Below are 18393 nucleotides of genomic sequence, written 5' to 3'. Positions count from 1 at the left end.
GGACACAACATCTAGCTGGGAATCAAACCCGTGACCTCTCAATCCCTTGTCCAATCAATGCCACCACTTTGCAACCAAACACCCATACTTCTGGTTACTATATAACTGTTACTGTTACAGAATTCAATGTCTTCTACCACCCATGCTCGACAATATGATCATTTACCATTCCACACTACATTGTGCCTACATAAATATACCGTCACATACATGTAGTTGCCAAACATAATTGAAACACTGAAAGCAAGATATGATTTGAGTGAGTCAAGGAGTTCTTATAACAGAACATCACTTTGACATTGAGCATAAAAATCTACGGTATTGCATATCGTCCTGTTTTCTCAACTTCTCCTCTGCGAAGCTGCATTTCTGTTGAACTGCGACAAGGCCGTTACGTCGGGATGCGTCCGCGGAGATACTCCAAGAGATCCGCCGTGCTTTTGGCCAGGATGGCTGGGCGGGGGACTCGGAAGGGGTTCCCTCCAAGCTGGAGAGATCTATGGGAGGAACAAGAAAAAGTCAGAGTAAATATCTTTGATACGGCAATGAAGGACATCCAGGTGATAAGATATGGCAAGTAGCAGTTACTCAAGCAACTGGATATGATTTTGGAAACGGTCAGATGTTTTGATTAGCATCCACTACTTTTCGTCAGTGACAATGTCGAGCAAGAAACATCTTTGCTCTGTGACAAAATTACTAGTACTGGTTTGTGTCCAAATTGTGAGTGATCTGAAAACCATGCCATATCTATCTATTGGTTCTATTCACTGACACACAACCAAGGCTGCCAGACTAGACTATTAAGCTCAAGGCTTAGAGTTACCCATAGTGGATAGCTATTGGCCAATGCACACATAGAGTTTATCAATAAGAGTGGTGGATGCTTTACATGCCTCAAACACGGGACCTCCATTTAACATCCTACAAAAAGAGTCATTTTTCACCAAAAACTTGGTGTAAAGTGCCTTTCCCAAGGGCACAACATCTGGGCCAGTCAGGGGTTTGAACCCAAGACCTCTAGATTCAGAGTCAAACAAAACTAACCATTACACCACCAATGCCATTAACCTGATCTACATCTTCTTCTTTCTTTACAGGCAGCCGCCTTCATCTTATTGAAGATTCTGCTACCTTTCAGTTGCTTCGCTGAGAAAGGTTGCCAACCGGAGTTAGATCTTAGCTTTGAGTGTTTCAAAGGAGAAAAGGACAAACTCTGGCGTCGCGGTGGCGTAGTGGCAGGGTGTTTGCTCCCAGAACCCAGAGATTCGAATTCGGGGTTCCCTGATTTGTCCCGTTGACGTTGTGCACTTGGGAAAGGCAACTTTCCCACTTTACTCAGGTGAAAATGAGTACCTAGCTTCAGCTAGGGACGTTCCTCGGATAGGACGTTAAATGGAGGTCCCGTGTTTGAGGAGAGCCACACCTCAAGCACGTTAAAGAACCCAACACACTTATCGATAAGAGTAGGGGTTTTTTCCGATGTGTGTGGATCATATAAAAATCTGTCCGGATATGCAGCTTGTACTCTTCAGTACAAACCTGGTGTGTTACGCCTTGATGCGGTTTACCAGGAATGCAATACAAACAAAACTCTGCAGGGAGGCTGTTCCATTCTCTGATTATATCACATCACATAGGAGAAAAGTTGGAGCTGTTCCTGACCTCAGGCTGGTGACATTCCCCAGCTGCGGCGGCACCTGCATGATGTCGTTGTTCTGCAGGTCAAGGGTCGCGATCTGCGGCAGCTTCAGAAGCCCGTCCACGTCGATGGCAGCGATGTGATTGTCGTTGGCGAAGACGTTCTCCAGTTTGAGCAGAGAATACAGAACGGGTGGGAACTGCTGGAACCTGAGGACATATATGTTAACATTCTAGAATTTGCGTGTTTTATATAGATAAATCTACAATACACCATGGTGGAAGTACGCTACAAATAAACAGTTATATGGACCTTTGCCATATGTCACCACAGTGGTGAAATGTCGACGGCTGAGTCTCGCGGGCCACGTTGTACGAAGTAGTGAACCAGTGGGAAAGCTTCTGCTTTGGAACACGGACGCAAACAGAAGGATTGGTCGACCAATCACAACTCTCAAGAAACTCATAGAAACTGGAGCTAATTTGGAAGGACAGGAACTCCTTTCTGCAATGCATGACAAGAAATTCTGGAAAACAAACTTCTCTTGCAGCAGCTCGTAAGAGGAGGAACGATGATGATGATGATGATATAGATAACATATACTGAATGTGAGTTTTCTTCCCTTGTTTTGTTATTAATGAAATTCTCGATATCCAAAATACAACCTTTTGTGAAGACTACAATATTATGAAGATTGGGCTTTTCAGGAAATATAAAAGATTACACATTGCTGTAGCAATAGCCGAAAAATCTGGAGCCAAAAATATCGAGAAAACCTATGATTTGGGTCTAATCTCCACGTACTATATAGCAATACCGTCAATTCAAATTCCAAACCGTAACCTTAAACAATGCATCATACAAAGCATGCTCAGTTCAAACCACGAAAGGGCCTATATTGGGAGGGCTATCATCATGGCGCATACAGACCTGTTGCAGCTGAGGGCGACCTCTCTCAGATGCTGTAGGTTTCCCACTTCTGTGGGGAGGGCAGTCAACTGGTTGTTTCTGGATGGGCAACACAGTCACAAGTTTACTTAATAGTATTCTAAATCTTAGAATGTTTGCATTGGTTTTGTCTTCATGACGACCTCTTAATGCAAAATCACTACATCGCAAATATTTGTTCTGTATTTCTACTGTAAAACAGAATTGCTTCCAACTTAAAACATGAGGAAAACCTCCTTTCTTTCTTCAACCCATTCCTATCATTCTGATCAGGACATCTGTCGACACAGACTCCGATCACGATCTCTACCAGTAGAATCTCCCATTCTGCCAGTTGGCAATCTCTAACCTAACATATAAATTACAATGTACATAAAAGGACAGGCTGAAAGAAAGTTCCAAATGGGAACTATGCACGCTCCAGCTCATGGTCTTACTGAGGGACGACTGCGGTACGTGCGAAAGATGTCAGTTAGCTTGAGGAATGAATCCTCTCTACTTTATACTGACATATATAATATACATTCAAGTAAGTCAATACATATTTTCTCTAACCTTAGATCCAGAGTAGTTAGTCGACTCAGCTGCCCAATCTCAGCCCCCAGCACTGCCAGCTTGTTGAAGCTCAAGTTCAAGTCCGTCAAGGTCGCGGCCAGCTGCACGAGTCCGGCGGGGAAGGTCGTCAGGACGTTCTTGCTCAGGTTCATGTCCGAGACGTACATGTCGCGCCCGGTTTCCAGTATGTCGTCTGGGACACTCGAGGCATTCTTGTTACTGAAAAAAAGAAAGGAAATAATTAGGGCTATACCATTTCGGAGGGTCACAGTTGAGCTCCTGGTTCCAATTAGTGGCTAACTGGGAGACCCCTCTTCAAATAATGGGAAGGGCATCTCGGTTGGAGCTGCACCCATCTTTCAGAAGGGACGTACAATGGGGTCCTGTGTTCGAGGAGGTACCTCGAGCATGTTAAAGGGGAAGGGCTAGCATCCCTCTCTGTGAAAATATACCCTGCTACTGAAACAGCAAGGAAACTTGCTGACCTACGTGCCACTACAAGGAGAATAACATATATTTCAGAGGCAGATCCCCATGGATTAAATGGATCTGACCTCACAAAACTTGTGCGTTTCTGAAAACGATCATGGTATATTGACTTACCACCACCCTGATGAAACTATCTAAGGAGTTCGTACCTGTAGTTGATAGACTTGGTCTTGTGGACGGTGAAGGTGTCAATGGTGGAACCTGGTCCCGCTGGCTCAGGGTCAGGGGTCAATGGAGCCACGTCTCCGCTCTTAGGTTCTAACAACAAAGGTCAAAGGTGAATATGTGAGGCCATGTACTAATGTTAACTCAGGTAGCTGTACTGAACTTGGCACAAAAGGTTTGGAAACTTAATTTCGGTTGTCCATATCCTTGTGAATACAATGTTTATAAGGACTTTCTCCAATGAATCTATAGGATACAACATTTACAGAAAAGGACGCATGTTTGGAGTTAGGAAAGAAAGACCATTCGAGTGAACATTCACATTTGTTTTAGGGAGAAACTTTTCCTACTAGTCATCTTAGGTTGTTTGTATGGGCACTATGCATATGAAGCATGTTATTTCTATAACTAAAGGACAAATTTCCATTTCACAACCTTCCATTAAATTCTATGATGATTTACAAACTAAAATTCATAACACAATACAAAAGTTACTCAAGTAGATGCTATCTGAAATGTACAATGTATCTATTTGCTTGAGTAATTTTTGCATTGTGTATTTTATTACTTGGATGTCTAACCTTTATCAACGTAAGTCTAGAATATATCATACTTTATTTTCTTTCCTTTCAAAGACAGCCCATTCATAAATCAATTGTTTAGCTTTGCACTAATTTATCTTGTATTTTATTACACATAAAAAAACAGTAGTCAAGGACTGAACTGTCATTCTTAAGTCTGTTCACACAAAAAAAGGACATTTCAATTCATTAATAACAATATCAGAGAAATTTATCTTGCAGAGCAATCTAAATGAGCATTGTGTACAAGAATGCAAGGTGCCAGGGCTACCTGAAGAGCGTGAAGTTGGTGTAGAAAGAGCACCTGGCCAAGAGGTGACTTCAGGTAGCATTAGAAAGTAGAAAGATTAGTAGAGCTACAAGGACCCATTGTTACGCATACGTATATGTCAGGGTTGAGATTTCAATCTGCCAGAAGTGTGATTCTCTTAGTAGAGATTGCAATCGAAGTCTGTGATATTTCCTTTAAAGACAGTCAGAACTTTTCAACTTTGTTTCATGTCACTTTAGATAAATGCATTGACTCCAAACTCAGGATCTATAGATGGGAGACCACCATTCCTAGAATGCTTATCGGGATTGGCGATTCTGCCAGATCACAATCTCTACCCTGAGATATACATACTGCCATAGTTTTTCATAGTGCAGTGAGCTTTGACAAACATGCAACAGTTAGACAATTAGGTCTTTTGTGGTCAAGATACTTAAATTTTAAAGAAAATCAGTCAAAGACATGCACTACATTAGAAGCAGAAATCCTGTGAATCATTGAAAAAACATGCTGGATTTAAGTGCATTATGTAGTGCTGCCAGTTGACTGGGGAATCCTCAAATGCAGTTAAGGCCACACCAATTGCTTTTGTTGCTTCTGGGAATAGCCTCTCCTGTTTTTCCCATTTTGAAAAAAAAATTGGGTCACTATTTCCATTCACAAATTTTTACTCATGATTTTACTATTTGTTCAGTTGTAAATCTCAATAGCCACCAAAATAGATTATAAAGGCCTGCACATACCTAAAAAGTATGGTCACATGTTATCATAAGTTATAATTTTTCATTTATTACAACTATTTCTCAATATCAATACTAGTATATTACATAGCAAAAGGTAATTTTGTTGCTGAAATTATAGAACCAGACCAAAGAAAGGGGTTCATTGTATAAAATGAGCCATACAAAGCTCTGAAACTTGAATAATCCTCTTATTCTTTATGTCATGTAAACCCTTATCTTTACCCCAGACTATTTGCCAAAAAATTGTATTTTAATTTTTTCTCTCGCCCTGTCGCTCCAATTTTTTCCTGAAAAAATCCGAGAAGCAACAAATAAAATTGGTGTGGCCTAAAGTGACTTGTACCGGAAGAAAGGGTGCAAAGACAGAGAGATTGCATTACATGTGACCAAACTAACCTCTAGAGTGTGTGTTGCCACCATTTTGTTGTTCTGTCTCCCAAGAAAGAGTGAGTATATAACAGTCAGAAAAGGTTGGAGAGAAATAGTCAAATCTGTTTAATATATACAAGGCAGAGAAGCTACATCTTAATGATAACGTTGGTATTATTGTCAACCTAAGTCACGAAAGAAATGTTTATTGGAGACATGCTAGCATGCATATATTAATATCAATCTGGTTGGTACATAATGGATAATACAGTTGTTGTTGTGGCACAACCAAAGGGAAATTACTTGTCAACATTCAGTATTCCTTCTGCTCCCTCCCTCAATGCAATACTGATTGGTTCTGCTAGGTGGTGCTGTAGTGAGAAGAATGCAGCCTCTACTGTGACTAAGCTAAGCTAGGTATGGATCAGAAAATCTAACACCGGTCATGAACCTTGTGGAGGGTGATACGAACTTAGTCACATTTGGGACCACATTCTTACCAGTGCAGCGCCACCTAGTTAACCCAGTGAGTATTGCACTGAGGAAAGACAACAGGAAAATCTTTTTGAAAGTGCAACAAACAACTGTATCATTCACGCTAGTATGAAGTACGTGTACGTTTCATGAGGAAGGAAAAGTGGGATGTTTTCACCTTCAGACCACCCAGGGAATGAGAATTGTGCTGCAGGGTGAGGTCATGGAGTCAGTGAAGAAAAGAGAACATAGAAAGTGAGTTAAACTATAGGAAGATGTCAAAATTTAATGAGTAGTTAAGATTTTTCAATTTTTCTTTCAGGAGCATGCTAGGACTTATTGATATGACTATGAGTATGTAAAAATTAATTTTTACTATACAGGATGACAACTTTTTTTTACTTTCGCATGCTCATGCTGAATTTTTTGTACAATTCTGTAAATGTTTTAAATGTCTAGGGTTAGTGTGACTTAAGTATCACATTGCTTGGCTGCGTTTCTCACCTTCAATTCTAGTCCGTAGATACTTCAACAGTTCACTGGTGCCCCTCTGTATTTGTATAGAACAAAAAAGAGATGGTTTTTGGGAATGAATTATGTTATGACTTAACTAAAGATCGTCAATGGTTTCATTTTCAAATAGAATAGACAATAGATTTGTACATTCTAGTGTAAGGGGTACAGTACTGTAAATTCATTTATCTTCACAAGGACTTAATTTCGTAGTAGAAGGGGAAAGGATGTTTTAGCACTGTTTTAAGTTCATGGTTAAAACCATTCTGTAGTACAGTAGTAATACAATGGAAACGCAAACTTGTGGTGTCAGGACTTTGAGGTGGAGAAGTCAACGAAAAACCATGAAAATAAAACCACCGCAAACCTTTCAAGATTTGCGGTATCAATGGCTAAAAACAGTTACTGTAAATGCAGAAATGTTCGCGGTGGTTTTATGTTCGCGGTTTTCGCGGCAACCATTTCACTGTGAACTTAAAACCACTGCGAACATTTTTGTCCCATACTGTACCAGTTTATGACTATAGCGCTGCCGCAAACTTAAAACCACTGGGAACACCCCATTTTCGCCTTAGCGCGAAATAAAAACCATGCAAACTTAAATGCATTTACAGTATGTCAGCCTGTTTTCTGTTACAAATGGCTTGTTTATATTGAATGATCTATAGTTTGTCTTCTTCTAAAATTGACATTTCTGGGTAAAATATGAAGATCATTTTTACCTGTATGACGTCCCTACGGATGGTGCGGAGAGGGTTGCCGTCCAAGTTTACAGACTTCAGAGACGACATCAGGCCAAGACTGAAGGGGAGGCTGAGAGGGAACACAAAAGATGTTGATATTAGAAATGTTGAGGAGTAGAGCCTATAATCAGTATTACACATTTCGCAAAAGTACAACTTTGCATAAGCAACACTCAAATCATTAATTTTTCTCTCACAGACGGTACAGAAAAAATCCAGAAGATATCACATAGTCAGCAAACATTTTTAACTATATAACCCGTCCTTAACTATCTTACTAACTAACTAGTTAACTAACCTGCTGAGATCATTGTTGGAGAGCTCTAGCCTCTGTAGATGTTGCATGTGTGTGATCTCCTCAGGTATGCTGGTGAGTTTATTATAACCCATCCTTAACTAGCTAACTAACTAGCTAACTAACCTGCTGAGGTCGTTGTTGGAGAGCTCTAGCCTCTGCAGGTGCTGCATGTGTGTGATCTCCTCAGGTATGCTGGTGAGTTTGTTATAATCCATCATTAACTAGCTCACTAACTAACTAGCTAACTAACTAGCTAACTAACTAACCTGCTGAGATCGTTGTTGGAGAGCTCTAGCCTCTGCGGGTGTTGCATGTGTGTGATCTCCTCAGGTATGCTGGTAAGTTTGTTATCACCCTTCCCTAACTACCTACCTAACTAATTAGCTAACTAACCTGCTGAGATTGTTGTTGGAGAACTCTAGCCTCTGTAGATGCTGCATGTGTGTGATCTCCTCAGGTATGCTGGTGAGTTTGTTATCACCCTTCCCTAACTACCTACCTAACTAGCTAACTAACTAGCTAACTAACCTGCTGAGATCGTTGTTGAAGAGCTCTAGCCTCTGCAGATGCTGCATGTGTGTGATCTCCTCAGGTATGCTGGTGAGTTTAGCTAGCTAACTAACTATCTAACTGACTAGCTAACTAACCTGCTGAGGTCATTGTTGGAGAGCTCTAGCCTCTGTAGGTGTTGCATGTGAGTGATCTCCTCAGGTATGCTGGTGAGTTTGTTATAACCCATCCTTAACTAGCTAACTAACTAGCTAACTAACCTGCTGAGATCATTGTTGGAGAGCTCTAGCCTCTGCAGATGCTGCATGTGAGTGATCTCTTCAGGTACGCTGGTGAGTTTGTTATAACCCATCCTTAACTAGCTAACTAACTAGCTAAGTAACCTGCTGAGATCATTGTTGGAGAGCTCTAGCCTCTGCAGATGCTGCATGTGAGTGATCTCCTCAGGTATGCTGGTGAGTTTAGCTAACTAACTAACTAGCTAACTGACTAGCTAACTAACCTGCTGAGGTCATTGTTGGAGAGCTCTAGCCTCTGCAGGTGCTGCATGTGAGTGATCTCCTCAGGTATGCTGGTGAGTTTAGCTAACTAACTAGCTAACTGACTAGCTAACTAACCTGCTGAGATCGTTGTTGGAGAGCTCTAGCCTCTGCAGATGCTGCATGTGTGTGATCTCCTCAGGTATGCTGGTGAGTTTGTTATAATCTATCATTAACTAGCTAACTAACTAGCTAGCTAACCTGCTGAGATCATTGTTGGAGAGCTCTAGCCTCTGCAGATGTTGCATGTGTGTGATCTCCTCAGGTATGCTGGTGAGTTTGTTATAACCCATCCTTAACTAGCTAACTAACTAGCTAACTAACCTGCTGAGATCGTTGTTGGAGAGCTCTAGCCTCTGCAGGTGCTGCATGTGAGTGATCTCCTCAGGTATGCTGGTGAGTTTAGCTAACTAACTAACTAGCTAACTGACTAGCTAACTAACCTGCTGAGGTCATTGTTGGAGAGCTCTAGCCTCTGCAGATGCTGCATGTGCGTGATCTTCTCAGGTATGCTGGTGAGTTTGTTATAACCCATCCTTAACTAGCTAACTAACTAGCTAACTAACCTGCTGAGATCGTTGTTGGAGAGCTCTAGCCTCTGCAGATGCTGCATGTGCGTGATCTTCTCAGGTATGCTGGTGAGTTTGTTATAACCCATCCTTAACTAGCTAACTAACTAGCTAACTAACCTGCTGAGATCATTGTTGGAGAGCTCTAGCCTCTGCAGGTGCTGCATGTGCGTGATCTTCTCAGGTATGCTGGTGAGTTTATTATAACCCATCCTTAACTAGCTAACTAACTAGCTAGCTAACTAACTACCTAGCTAACTAACCTGCTGAGATCGTTGTTGGAGAGCTCTAGCCTCTGCAGGTGCTGCATGTGAGTGATCTCCTCAGGTATGCTGGTGAGTTTGTTATCACCCTTCCCTAACTAGCTAACTAACTAGATAACTAACTAGCTCGCTAACTCACCTGCTGAGATCGTTGTTGGAGAGCTCTAGCCTCTGCAGATGCTGCATGTGTGTGATCTCCTCAGGTATGCTGGTGAGTTTGTTATCACCCTTCCCTAACTAGCTAACTAACTAGATAACTAACTAGCTCGCTAACTCACCTGCTGAGATCGTTGTTGGAGAGCTCTAGCCTCTGCAGATGCTGCATGTGTGTGATCTCCTCAGGTATGCTGGTGAGTTTGTTATAATCCATCATTAACTAGCTAACTAACTAGCTAACTAACTAACCTGCTGAGATCATTATTGGAGAGCTCTAGCCTCTGCAGATGCTGCATGTGTGTGATCTCCTCAGGTATGCTGGTGAGTTTGTTATCACCTATCCTTAACTAGCTAACTAACTAGCTAACTAACCTGCTGAGATCATTGTTGGAAAGCTCAAGCCTCTGCAGGTGCTGCATGTGAGTGATCTCCTCAGGTATGCTGGTGAGTTTGTTATAACCCATCCTTAACTAGCTAACTACCTAGCTAACTAACCTGCTAAGATCGTTGTTTGACAGCTCTAGCCTCTGCAGATGTTGCATGTGAGTGATCTCCTCAGGTATGCTGGTGAGTTTGTTATCACCCTTCCCTAACTAACTAGCTAACTAACTAGCTAACTAACTAGCTAACTAACCTGCTGAGATCATTGTTGGAGAGCTCTAGCCTCTGCAGGTGTTGCATGTGAGTGATCTCCTCAGGTATGCTGGTGAGTTTGTTATCCCTCAGATCCAGCAGGACCAGTCCAGGCAGGAGTTTCAGGTGATCGGCTGACAGAGAGGCTATCAGGTTGAACCCTGCGTGGAGTTCCTAACAGACAACAATAAAGAGTAAATACGTAGGTCAGCGTATTCAACTTTATGCATCACAGCCAATATCACACTCTGGTAAAATTAAAGATCCTGTGTTGTATTCAATCCTTGTATTTACTCAGTAACATGTCCTTGGTGCTGAACAGCCATCACAATTAAGATTTTGGATGTACAGTATTACTTTTATTCATTGCTAAGATTTTGTTACCTTAAATTTCAAACAGCTAGCATTTTCTTCACTTGAATCATGCATATGCAACAATATTTATTGTTCCTATTTCCTATTGTTCCTAAAATTGTTTCCAGCTTTACGATAACTTCTTGTTGAACGATAAAAATTCTATAAACATTGTATATCTAACATAACACCGTATATCTAACATAACACACAAACCTTCAACTGTTCACATTGCTTGAGGTTGGGAAACTCCCTCAGCTTGTTGTACTTGATGTACAGCTGCTCCAGTTTACCCAGTCTGCCTACATCGGTCGGCAGGTGCTCTAACTGGTTATTAGACAGATCCAGCACCCGTATGTTGTGCAGGTCTCCTATCTCGGGGGGTAGGTTGGCGAGTTGGTTGTTCGAAGCGTTGAACTTCGTGAGGCGGGAGACGTAACCGATACTTGGCGGGAGCGTGGGGAGCTCGTTGTGGGAGACGTCGAGGTCTTCGATGTGCGCCAGCGTACTGAGGTCGTTGGGGAGCTCGGCGAGTTTGTTGTAGTCGACGTGAAGGTACAGGAGGTTGTTGAGATGGCACAGTTCTGATGGCAGGGACTGGAGTTTGTTGTGGCTGTGAACAGAGGGAAACTACTGTAACTTACGGTACTATAATTCTTGATTTGTTAACTGTAACTTAATTTTAGCTGATTGAACGTTCACTAGTCAACAGCTAAAATTTCATCATCGCAAATATTTTAGACAGTAATATTTGTTCCCGCCGCTTAAATTAAGTGCCATTTTCCCTCAACCGCTATATTTTCCTGCCGCTATATCAAAGTGGTTTACAGTACATTTATCTATCGTGGGAAATTAATTTTGCAGTGGAAGGGAAAGGAGGTTTTCACTGTGTTTTTAGTCTGCAGATGAAGCAACACCATAGCACAGTAGTAATACATTGGAGACACTTAAACTACTGTGAAGATTTACACAATTACAGTATCACTATTGAGCATACAGAGCAGATAAACTAAACATTCCAGTTATAATCAACAAGGGGTGCAATGCTAGAAAAGTTGAAAATAATGTAAAAGAAAATGATTTGTAGATTTTTACCTGGCATTTAGCTTCTGAAGATGTTGTAGGTCTCCAATCTCCTTTGGCAAACTTGTCAGGTCATTATCATGAACCTGGAGAAGAGAGAAGACACATTTTTTGCAATTTGTCATTATTATATAGGTGCATGTACATCATGAATTTAAACTGTACATCTCATGTTGAAATACTCTTTTAAAATTTGGGTCTTCTATCTTTTGAGGACTTAAAGGAAGCCAAAAGGTATGGTCGGAAATCCTACTATGCTATGCTAAATATACCAAAAAGTATAGAAATCACATTAGTCCGTCATAATTCACCGCTATATTTTTAATTTGAAAATCGCGGCATACGCCGCCGCCCGGTGACCTCGGTCACGCGGTCGTCACGCGGGGTCACGAGGCAGTAGAGGTCAACCGTGGTCACCTGGCAGCGGCATATGCCGCGATTTTCAAATTGATAACATAGCGGTGAATTATGACGGACTAATGTAATTTAGATGGAGACTATACTTTTTGGTATATTTAGCATAGCATAGTAGGATTCCCGACCATACCTTTTGGCTTCCTTTAAGGCCATAACATAACTACAGCTGTTCAGTTACAGCAAAGCAAACACAATTTACAGCTTTTACGCACATCCAGGACAACCAGTGCTGGCAGTTGGTTGAGATCGGGTGACAGTTCGGAGAGTTTGTTGGAGGCGAGGATGAGCTTGGTCAGGTCCACCTGTTCCCACCAACGGTCCTCTCCGTCGAACGTCACGTTTTTGGCCTCCTCGGGTACATCAAGGTTAATCCTCCATACTGTGTCTGGCACTGAGGAAAGGATAACAGTTATGATAAAGTTTTAGACAAAAACACATCTGCAGTTCCAAGAAAATGCAGGTAGGGGACACAAGCCAACACTGATTCTTTAGCCTAAAAGCTACCTTCTACTGTAAAGTATTAAACGACCATAGCATGTCAAGGACATGAGATACTAGAACTGGAAGTATCTCTGCAATATCATATAGAGAGTCACTTGGGGGCCTATGTAGCATAACGGAAAATGCTGTACATGTTCATGGTATTACATATTTTTAAGCAGGTATGCATTTTACAAATAGATGTAATCAGATTCAGAACAATCCATAGCTTCTTGAGCTATGCTGCTAGATCACAAACTAAGAACACGCCAATTTAATTTCTTGGGTAACGGATTTTTTTTTTAAATTCTACCACAAGGACATCATTAAAACAGAAGGCTGGGGTGAAAACTTGCACCTGACCCTGTTCAGTCCTGAAACTGTGTGTACCAAAGCACAAACTTTCCTCTGAGATTCTGTTTTCATGTTGATTTTCTAATCTAGCATTTTTCTAAAATTCCGTTAACCAAGAAATTAAATTGGTGTGGCCTAAACTACTAGTACATGTACACAAGCTACCAAAAACATAAGTTTCTGGCAAAGGTTCTTATACCAATAAACACAAAAAGAAATACAGCTTATATGGTCATCAATATCCATCTAATTTCCTGCTGCCTAACCCTGGGTCACACATCACAATTCGGCTACCCTTTGACACACCAAATTATAAACTCCCATATGACCCTTTACCCTAGTAGGGGGTAGGGTAAAGGGTAATATGGGAGCAATAAATTTTAAAGAAGGCAGAATGAATTGGCTTGGAAATTGGTCCAGTATGAAACTGAGCTGATATAATGGTGTCATGCACTAGTACTAGTAGGTGTCCAAGTCATTCTGGTATCATCAAAATTGCACATGATTGATATACCCTGGAATCCAGAGCATATGTACCAGCCCACGCTACGAGTTACCCGGGCCTACCCTTCCGCTCCCCCGAAGATCTACCTCGCCCCACTATCCACTAGCCACCCAAACTCCGCAGCCGGTTTATACGAGAGCGGACCTTGCTTGGCTAGCGGGAAGTGGGGCGGGGTACGTTGTCGGGCCAGCCGGGGAGGGTAGGTCCCGAGGAAGCTCCGCGCACGGGCCGGTGTAGGTCCACACTCGGTATAATTGCTCTGGATACCAGGGTAATGATTGATATGGCAATGGTTATTCAAGAATTAAGCTTCCTGAATAAAGCCCAACTACGAATGCTGTATATCTAATACAATGTAGTGGCCTTTCATGTGGAACATTATAGAAAATAAGCTCTCCGGAGACAAATAGACTGAATATCTATATATGACATTATTTTCCAAGCTGGTTGAAATTAAAATCTTCTTGGTGCAATAACATGTAGTATAGCTTACTGTAACATCACCACAGAAAGTGCTTATCATCAAACTTTCATCAAAGGATAAAATTCACACACTTTACCACATGCATACTAGTACTAGTAGCTAATCTAATGAGTATGATAAACAGAATCAAACAGAAAAAAGGCTTTATTAATGCAAGGTCCTTTATGTACAGGTATATGAACAAAAAATGCGTATATCTTACGGTAGCTGATTTTAGAAGAGAGTACTGTATATTCATTACATTTTGCATATGTATCTGAAAAATCATGATTGATGATCCATATAGGCTGTATTATGAGGTAAGATGCCCTGAGTGTTATTTGATTACATCAAGTGGGAAATTACAATGCAGGGTGATAAGGTCATTTGTGATAAATATTATATACCTCAGTTGGTACCAGGAAACACAAAAATTTCAGATTCAGAACAGAAGTTATTGAATTCCAAAAAACACATACATATTGAATAACTCTTTTATTTTTCTCAAACTATCTGCGTATACATGTATTAATAATTTTCACCCTACAAGCTTCATAATTTACTCCATTTGCAATACATGTATGTAAATGTGGTAGTATGGGAGTAATAGTACACCTTTGCAATGACATTTTGCATATTGGGGCATACCCAAGGGAATTTTGAATGAGACCTGATGTTACGGACAAATACGGTTCCTTACAATTGCAGCTGTAATACAACATGCAAATGCATCTGTGCATATATGAATTATTCGTCGACAAATACATTGTACTTTGTATATATGGATAAATTCATTAACTGTGGCTTTATTGTACTGTATATGTATGTGACCGATTGGTTGGCCTCTTTGAAATGTCATATATATTATCATGAACTACGTTGTGTATGCATATAAAAACATAATCTTTGCTATAACATCCTTTAACGTTAAATCACCTGTTAGTTTGGGAATTTACATATACTAGTACAAGTTGCTTTCATTAATTTCAAAACAGGCCATATTTCAAGGGCATGTATTTAGGTCTCCATAATTGAGATCCAAAAGCGCCTTTTTAAATATAATAACTGTACCTAAAATAAAGTTTTGGCCCTCTCATACATAAAATGTTATATCAGAGATATGAAATGCTAAAATTCTACAATATAGACTGACATAATCTTGAATAGAAAAGAAAAACACAGGATGTTTTGAAGCTCACACGCACAGGCAGTAATTGTGCATGGCAGAGTCCTCATCACCTATTCATACAGCCACTGTAGGGGGGCTGGCAAGACAGCATAATCAGTGACTATCTACACTCAACAGCCATACTCGTTTGCATCGACAATCTTTGGCTCTTTGGCCATTACAAAACAATTCTTTCAAAGAGAAGATTTTTCTAGAATTAAAAAAAAATGCATGATACTGCAGCTTATGCTCATAACAACAATTTGGCAGCGTTTGGAGAATTTGGGACTGCATATGAATGTTGATATTTTTGTCATCGTATCTTAGGGCAAACAGGTTTCCTGTGATCTTAGATGGTATCAGCCGTTGAGCTTGCACAGGAAATGGCATACAACGTCCACTTGAAAGCCTGTGATGCATATCTTTAAGTGGGATAATGATCAGATATTTCACAATAACATAAATCTTTTATTTTTTTATTATTACTAATAATAACCAGTAGTACAAGTTATCAGAATGGCATATGATAATATCAGATCCATGATATTGTAATTTGTAGTGTACTTTATTTGTGCTACTTGCACATAAATTATTTTAGGGTATATGGGTCAAACAAAGTACACTTAGGTTCAGGTAACATAATTCGCTTGAAGGAGGAGCAATAACCAGAAATAATACTTTAAATATAAAAGAACATGCTTCCAAAAAGGGCTGCAAAAATATGCTGCATGATCTGTTCTATGCAAGATGTGTACATAGTATCTTCTTCTTCTTGTTGATGCTCACAGTCAAATTTGCTGACTATTATAGCATATATTATGATGTTTCGAGAGCGCAGCGCATAATGACTCAGGTTGTGTTCCGAACCCCTCTAAACATCCTTAACTGTATCTATCTATCTACATTAAAAGTAAATGTCATACATAATAGTCCATGATCCAAACTCATAATCCGTTTTCCGTGCCATGGTCATCAAACATGGTCGTCAACATGGTCAGTCGGCATAAAGAGTTATCAGTGGGTGGCAGAGGCACATGACACGAAGGTGTCAAGTGTGTCTGCCTCTACCACCCCACTGGGAAGACCATTCCAGTCCCTGATTGTCTTGGGAAGGTAGGATTCTGATCTATATTGGGTTCTGGTATTGATAAGCTGAAGCTGTTGGTTGTGGGTACGGCGCGGACGCGGTGGCAGTGTAACCAATTTACTCTTAATGATGGGGCATCTCAACATGTCGTGTTGGATCTTATACAGTGCTGTTAAGCGTGCTGACCTTCTACGTTCCTCTAACGACTTCCACCCTAGTGAACTTAACATACTACTCACACTAGATGTGTTGTGGTAGAGGCCAAGTACGTACCTTGCTGCCCGTCTCTGTACGGCTTCTAGCTTGACGATGTTCTTCCTGGTGTGGGGGTCCCATACTGTGGCTGAGTATTCAAGGAGGGGCCTCACAAACGACTTATATGCCTTCTCCTTTATGCTTGACGAGCTTATCTTGAGGTTGCGCCTTAGGAAGCCAAGGACTCTATTAGCCTTGTTGGTGACGTTATTGATGTGTGTGTCCCAGGCCATGTCCCGGCTCAACGTAACACCCAAGTAGTTAACTGTACTAACTGTGTCCAAAGTATGTCCATGTAGGACGTAGGAGCTCACAAGAGGATTCCTACTCCTTGTTACAGACATCGACACGCATTTGGAAGGATGGAACTGCATGTCCCATTGACTTTCCCACTCGGACAGGCGTTGGAGGTCTTGCTGGAGTTCATCTTGTTGTTCGGCGTTAGCTGTGACTTTGTACACTCCAGTATCGTCTGCGAACAACCGTGACGTCGCTGTTAGCTTGTCTGGTAAATCATTAATGTAGGCCAGGAACAAGCATGGGCCTAACACAGAGCCCTGGGGTACGCCTGACTGGACACCGACGAAAGGAGAGTGACAGCCATCAACTACTACGGCTTGACGGCGATCATTGAGGAAACTGGTAATCCATGTAAGGGGCAGGCCTTTGATGCCATAGCACTGAAGTTTGTGTAACAGTAAGCTGTGGTTTACCCGGTCGAAAGCTTTCGCGAAATCCAATATTAGGATATCTGTCTGCTTTCCCCCCTCTAGGTTGGACGTCAGTTCCTCTGCAAGCTCTAATAGTTGGCTCTCGCAGGATCTCCCTCGTCGAAAACCATGTTGATTGTCGTTGAGAATTTTATGAGACTCAAAGTGCTGCATCATAGAGCTGACAACTATATGTTCCAAGATTTTACAACTAATACAAGTAAGCGAAACCGGCCTATAATTGGCGGGATTGTACTGTTCCCCCTATCTCAGCTGTTGGAAATTTCCCGTGCTAGTCTCATGACATTGCCTGTGGTGTTTCTTTATTTTTCCGTCTGGTATCTGGACTTTGGTTTTGACAGATGTGACCCATCATTCAAGTCTACAGCCTCAGAAAAAACACTGTTTTTGTACCAAATAAAAGTACAAACTTCGTGGTTATGATAATTTCTTTAGCACTGGGGTAAAAGTGATAAACTGGGTTATAGAATTAGGTCAAAGAGCTATAAAACTCACCCTTTTCCAGTCCTCGGTTGGACAAGTTGAGCTGTCCGCTCTTCCGGGCTTGTTTCAGCAGGGCGCCAGACACATTGGGCCCGGCGGGTTCGGGCGCGAACCCCGCCCGTGGGTTGAACTTCCCCCGCCTCCCTCGTCCTCGAGCCAATCTCGACATCGTTCCAGATCTCCACGCGGAGTTGTGTAGATTACTTGCAGCTAAACACAAAGAAAAGATCGCAAATTCTCGACGACATCCATTCAAACACCCGTCACTTGGTCCGCCATTTTGAATAAGGCCCCAAGGGACTGTCTATTCTGAAATAATATTTCATGCCTGATGTAATCGTTCATAGATTCATAAAACTTGACCCCTTGGGCACTACCGGACGCCATTAATCACCAAAAGACATTTGTATGAATGCTTTAATTTTTATCTGATAGTAAAATTCATATCTAAAACTAATTTTGTCGTAAAAGACAATGGCATTGTTGTTTAAATCATTAGGCATCACCAGGTGTAAATGATGTCATGTATATTACAGGTGTATGACCTCTTAG

At 41.2% G+C, this 18393-nt stretch overlaps 1 protein-coding gene across 5 annotated transcripts; it reads right to left on the bottom strand.

Annotated features, from left to right (window-relative positions):
* Positions 1-192: 192 nt before the first annotated feature.
* On the bottom strand, positions 193-18137 carry LOC136444675 (leucine-rich repeat-containing protein 40-like). 5 transcript variants are annotated; one of them, XM_066442359.1, is made up of 15 exons: positions 17854-18134; positions 12528-12706; positions 11911-11984; positions 11032-11428; positions 10463-10635; positions 7473-7563; positions 6742-6787; positions 6416-6445; positions 5791-5823; positions 4652-4699; positions 3784-3892; positions 3146-3364; positions 2573-2650; positions 1666-1851; positions 193-497 (listed from the first exon to the last, which is right to left on the bottom strand). In XM_066442359.1, exons 1-15 carry the CDS (start codon positions 18008-18010, stop codon positions 392-394), a joined length of 1926 nt encoding a protein of 641 aa, XP_066298456.1. In that variant the 5' UTR covers positions 18011-18134; the 3' UTR covers positions 193-391. The 5 variants fall into 5 exon arrangements, with proteins under 5 accessions (XP_066298456.1, XP_066298453.1, XP_066298452.1 ...); XM_066442356.1 differs by lacking the exon at positions 4652-4699 and having other exon boundaries at positions 17854-18137; XM_066442355.1 differs by lacking the exon at positions 6416-6445 and having other exon boundaries at positions 17854-18137.
* Positions 18138-18393: the final 256 nt, after the last annotated feature.

This window comes from Branchiostoma lanceolatum, chromosome 11, assembly GCF_035083965.1.
Source record: "Branchiostoma lanceolatum isolate klBraLanc5 chromosome 11, klBraLanc5.hap2, whole genome shotgun sequence".
NCBI classification, from domain to species: domain Eukaryota; kingdom Metazoa; phylum Chordata; class Leptocardii; order Amphioxiformes; family Branchiostomatidae; genus Branchiostoma; species Branchiostoma lanceolatum.
The sequence above is the reverse complement of the archived record's forward strand: the minus strand, read 5'-3'. Positions and strand labels throughout refer to the sequence as shown.

Bases quoted from the DNA above. Each gene is read 5' to 3' on its own strand.
- LOC136444675 (XM_066442359.1), bottom strand. From the start codon at position 18,010: ATGTCGAGATTGGCTCGAGGACGAGGGAGGCGGGGGAAGTTCAACCCA. The intron at 3,365-3,783 runs GTACGAACTCCT...TCTTTTTTTCAG, and splicing joins ACCAAGTCTATCAACTACAG to TAACAAGAATGCCTCGAGTG. The intron at 498-1,665 runs GTCAGGAACAGC...TTCCTCCCATAG, and splicing joins GGGAATGTCACCAGCCTGAG to ATCTCTCCAGCTTGGAGGGA.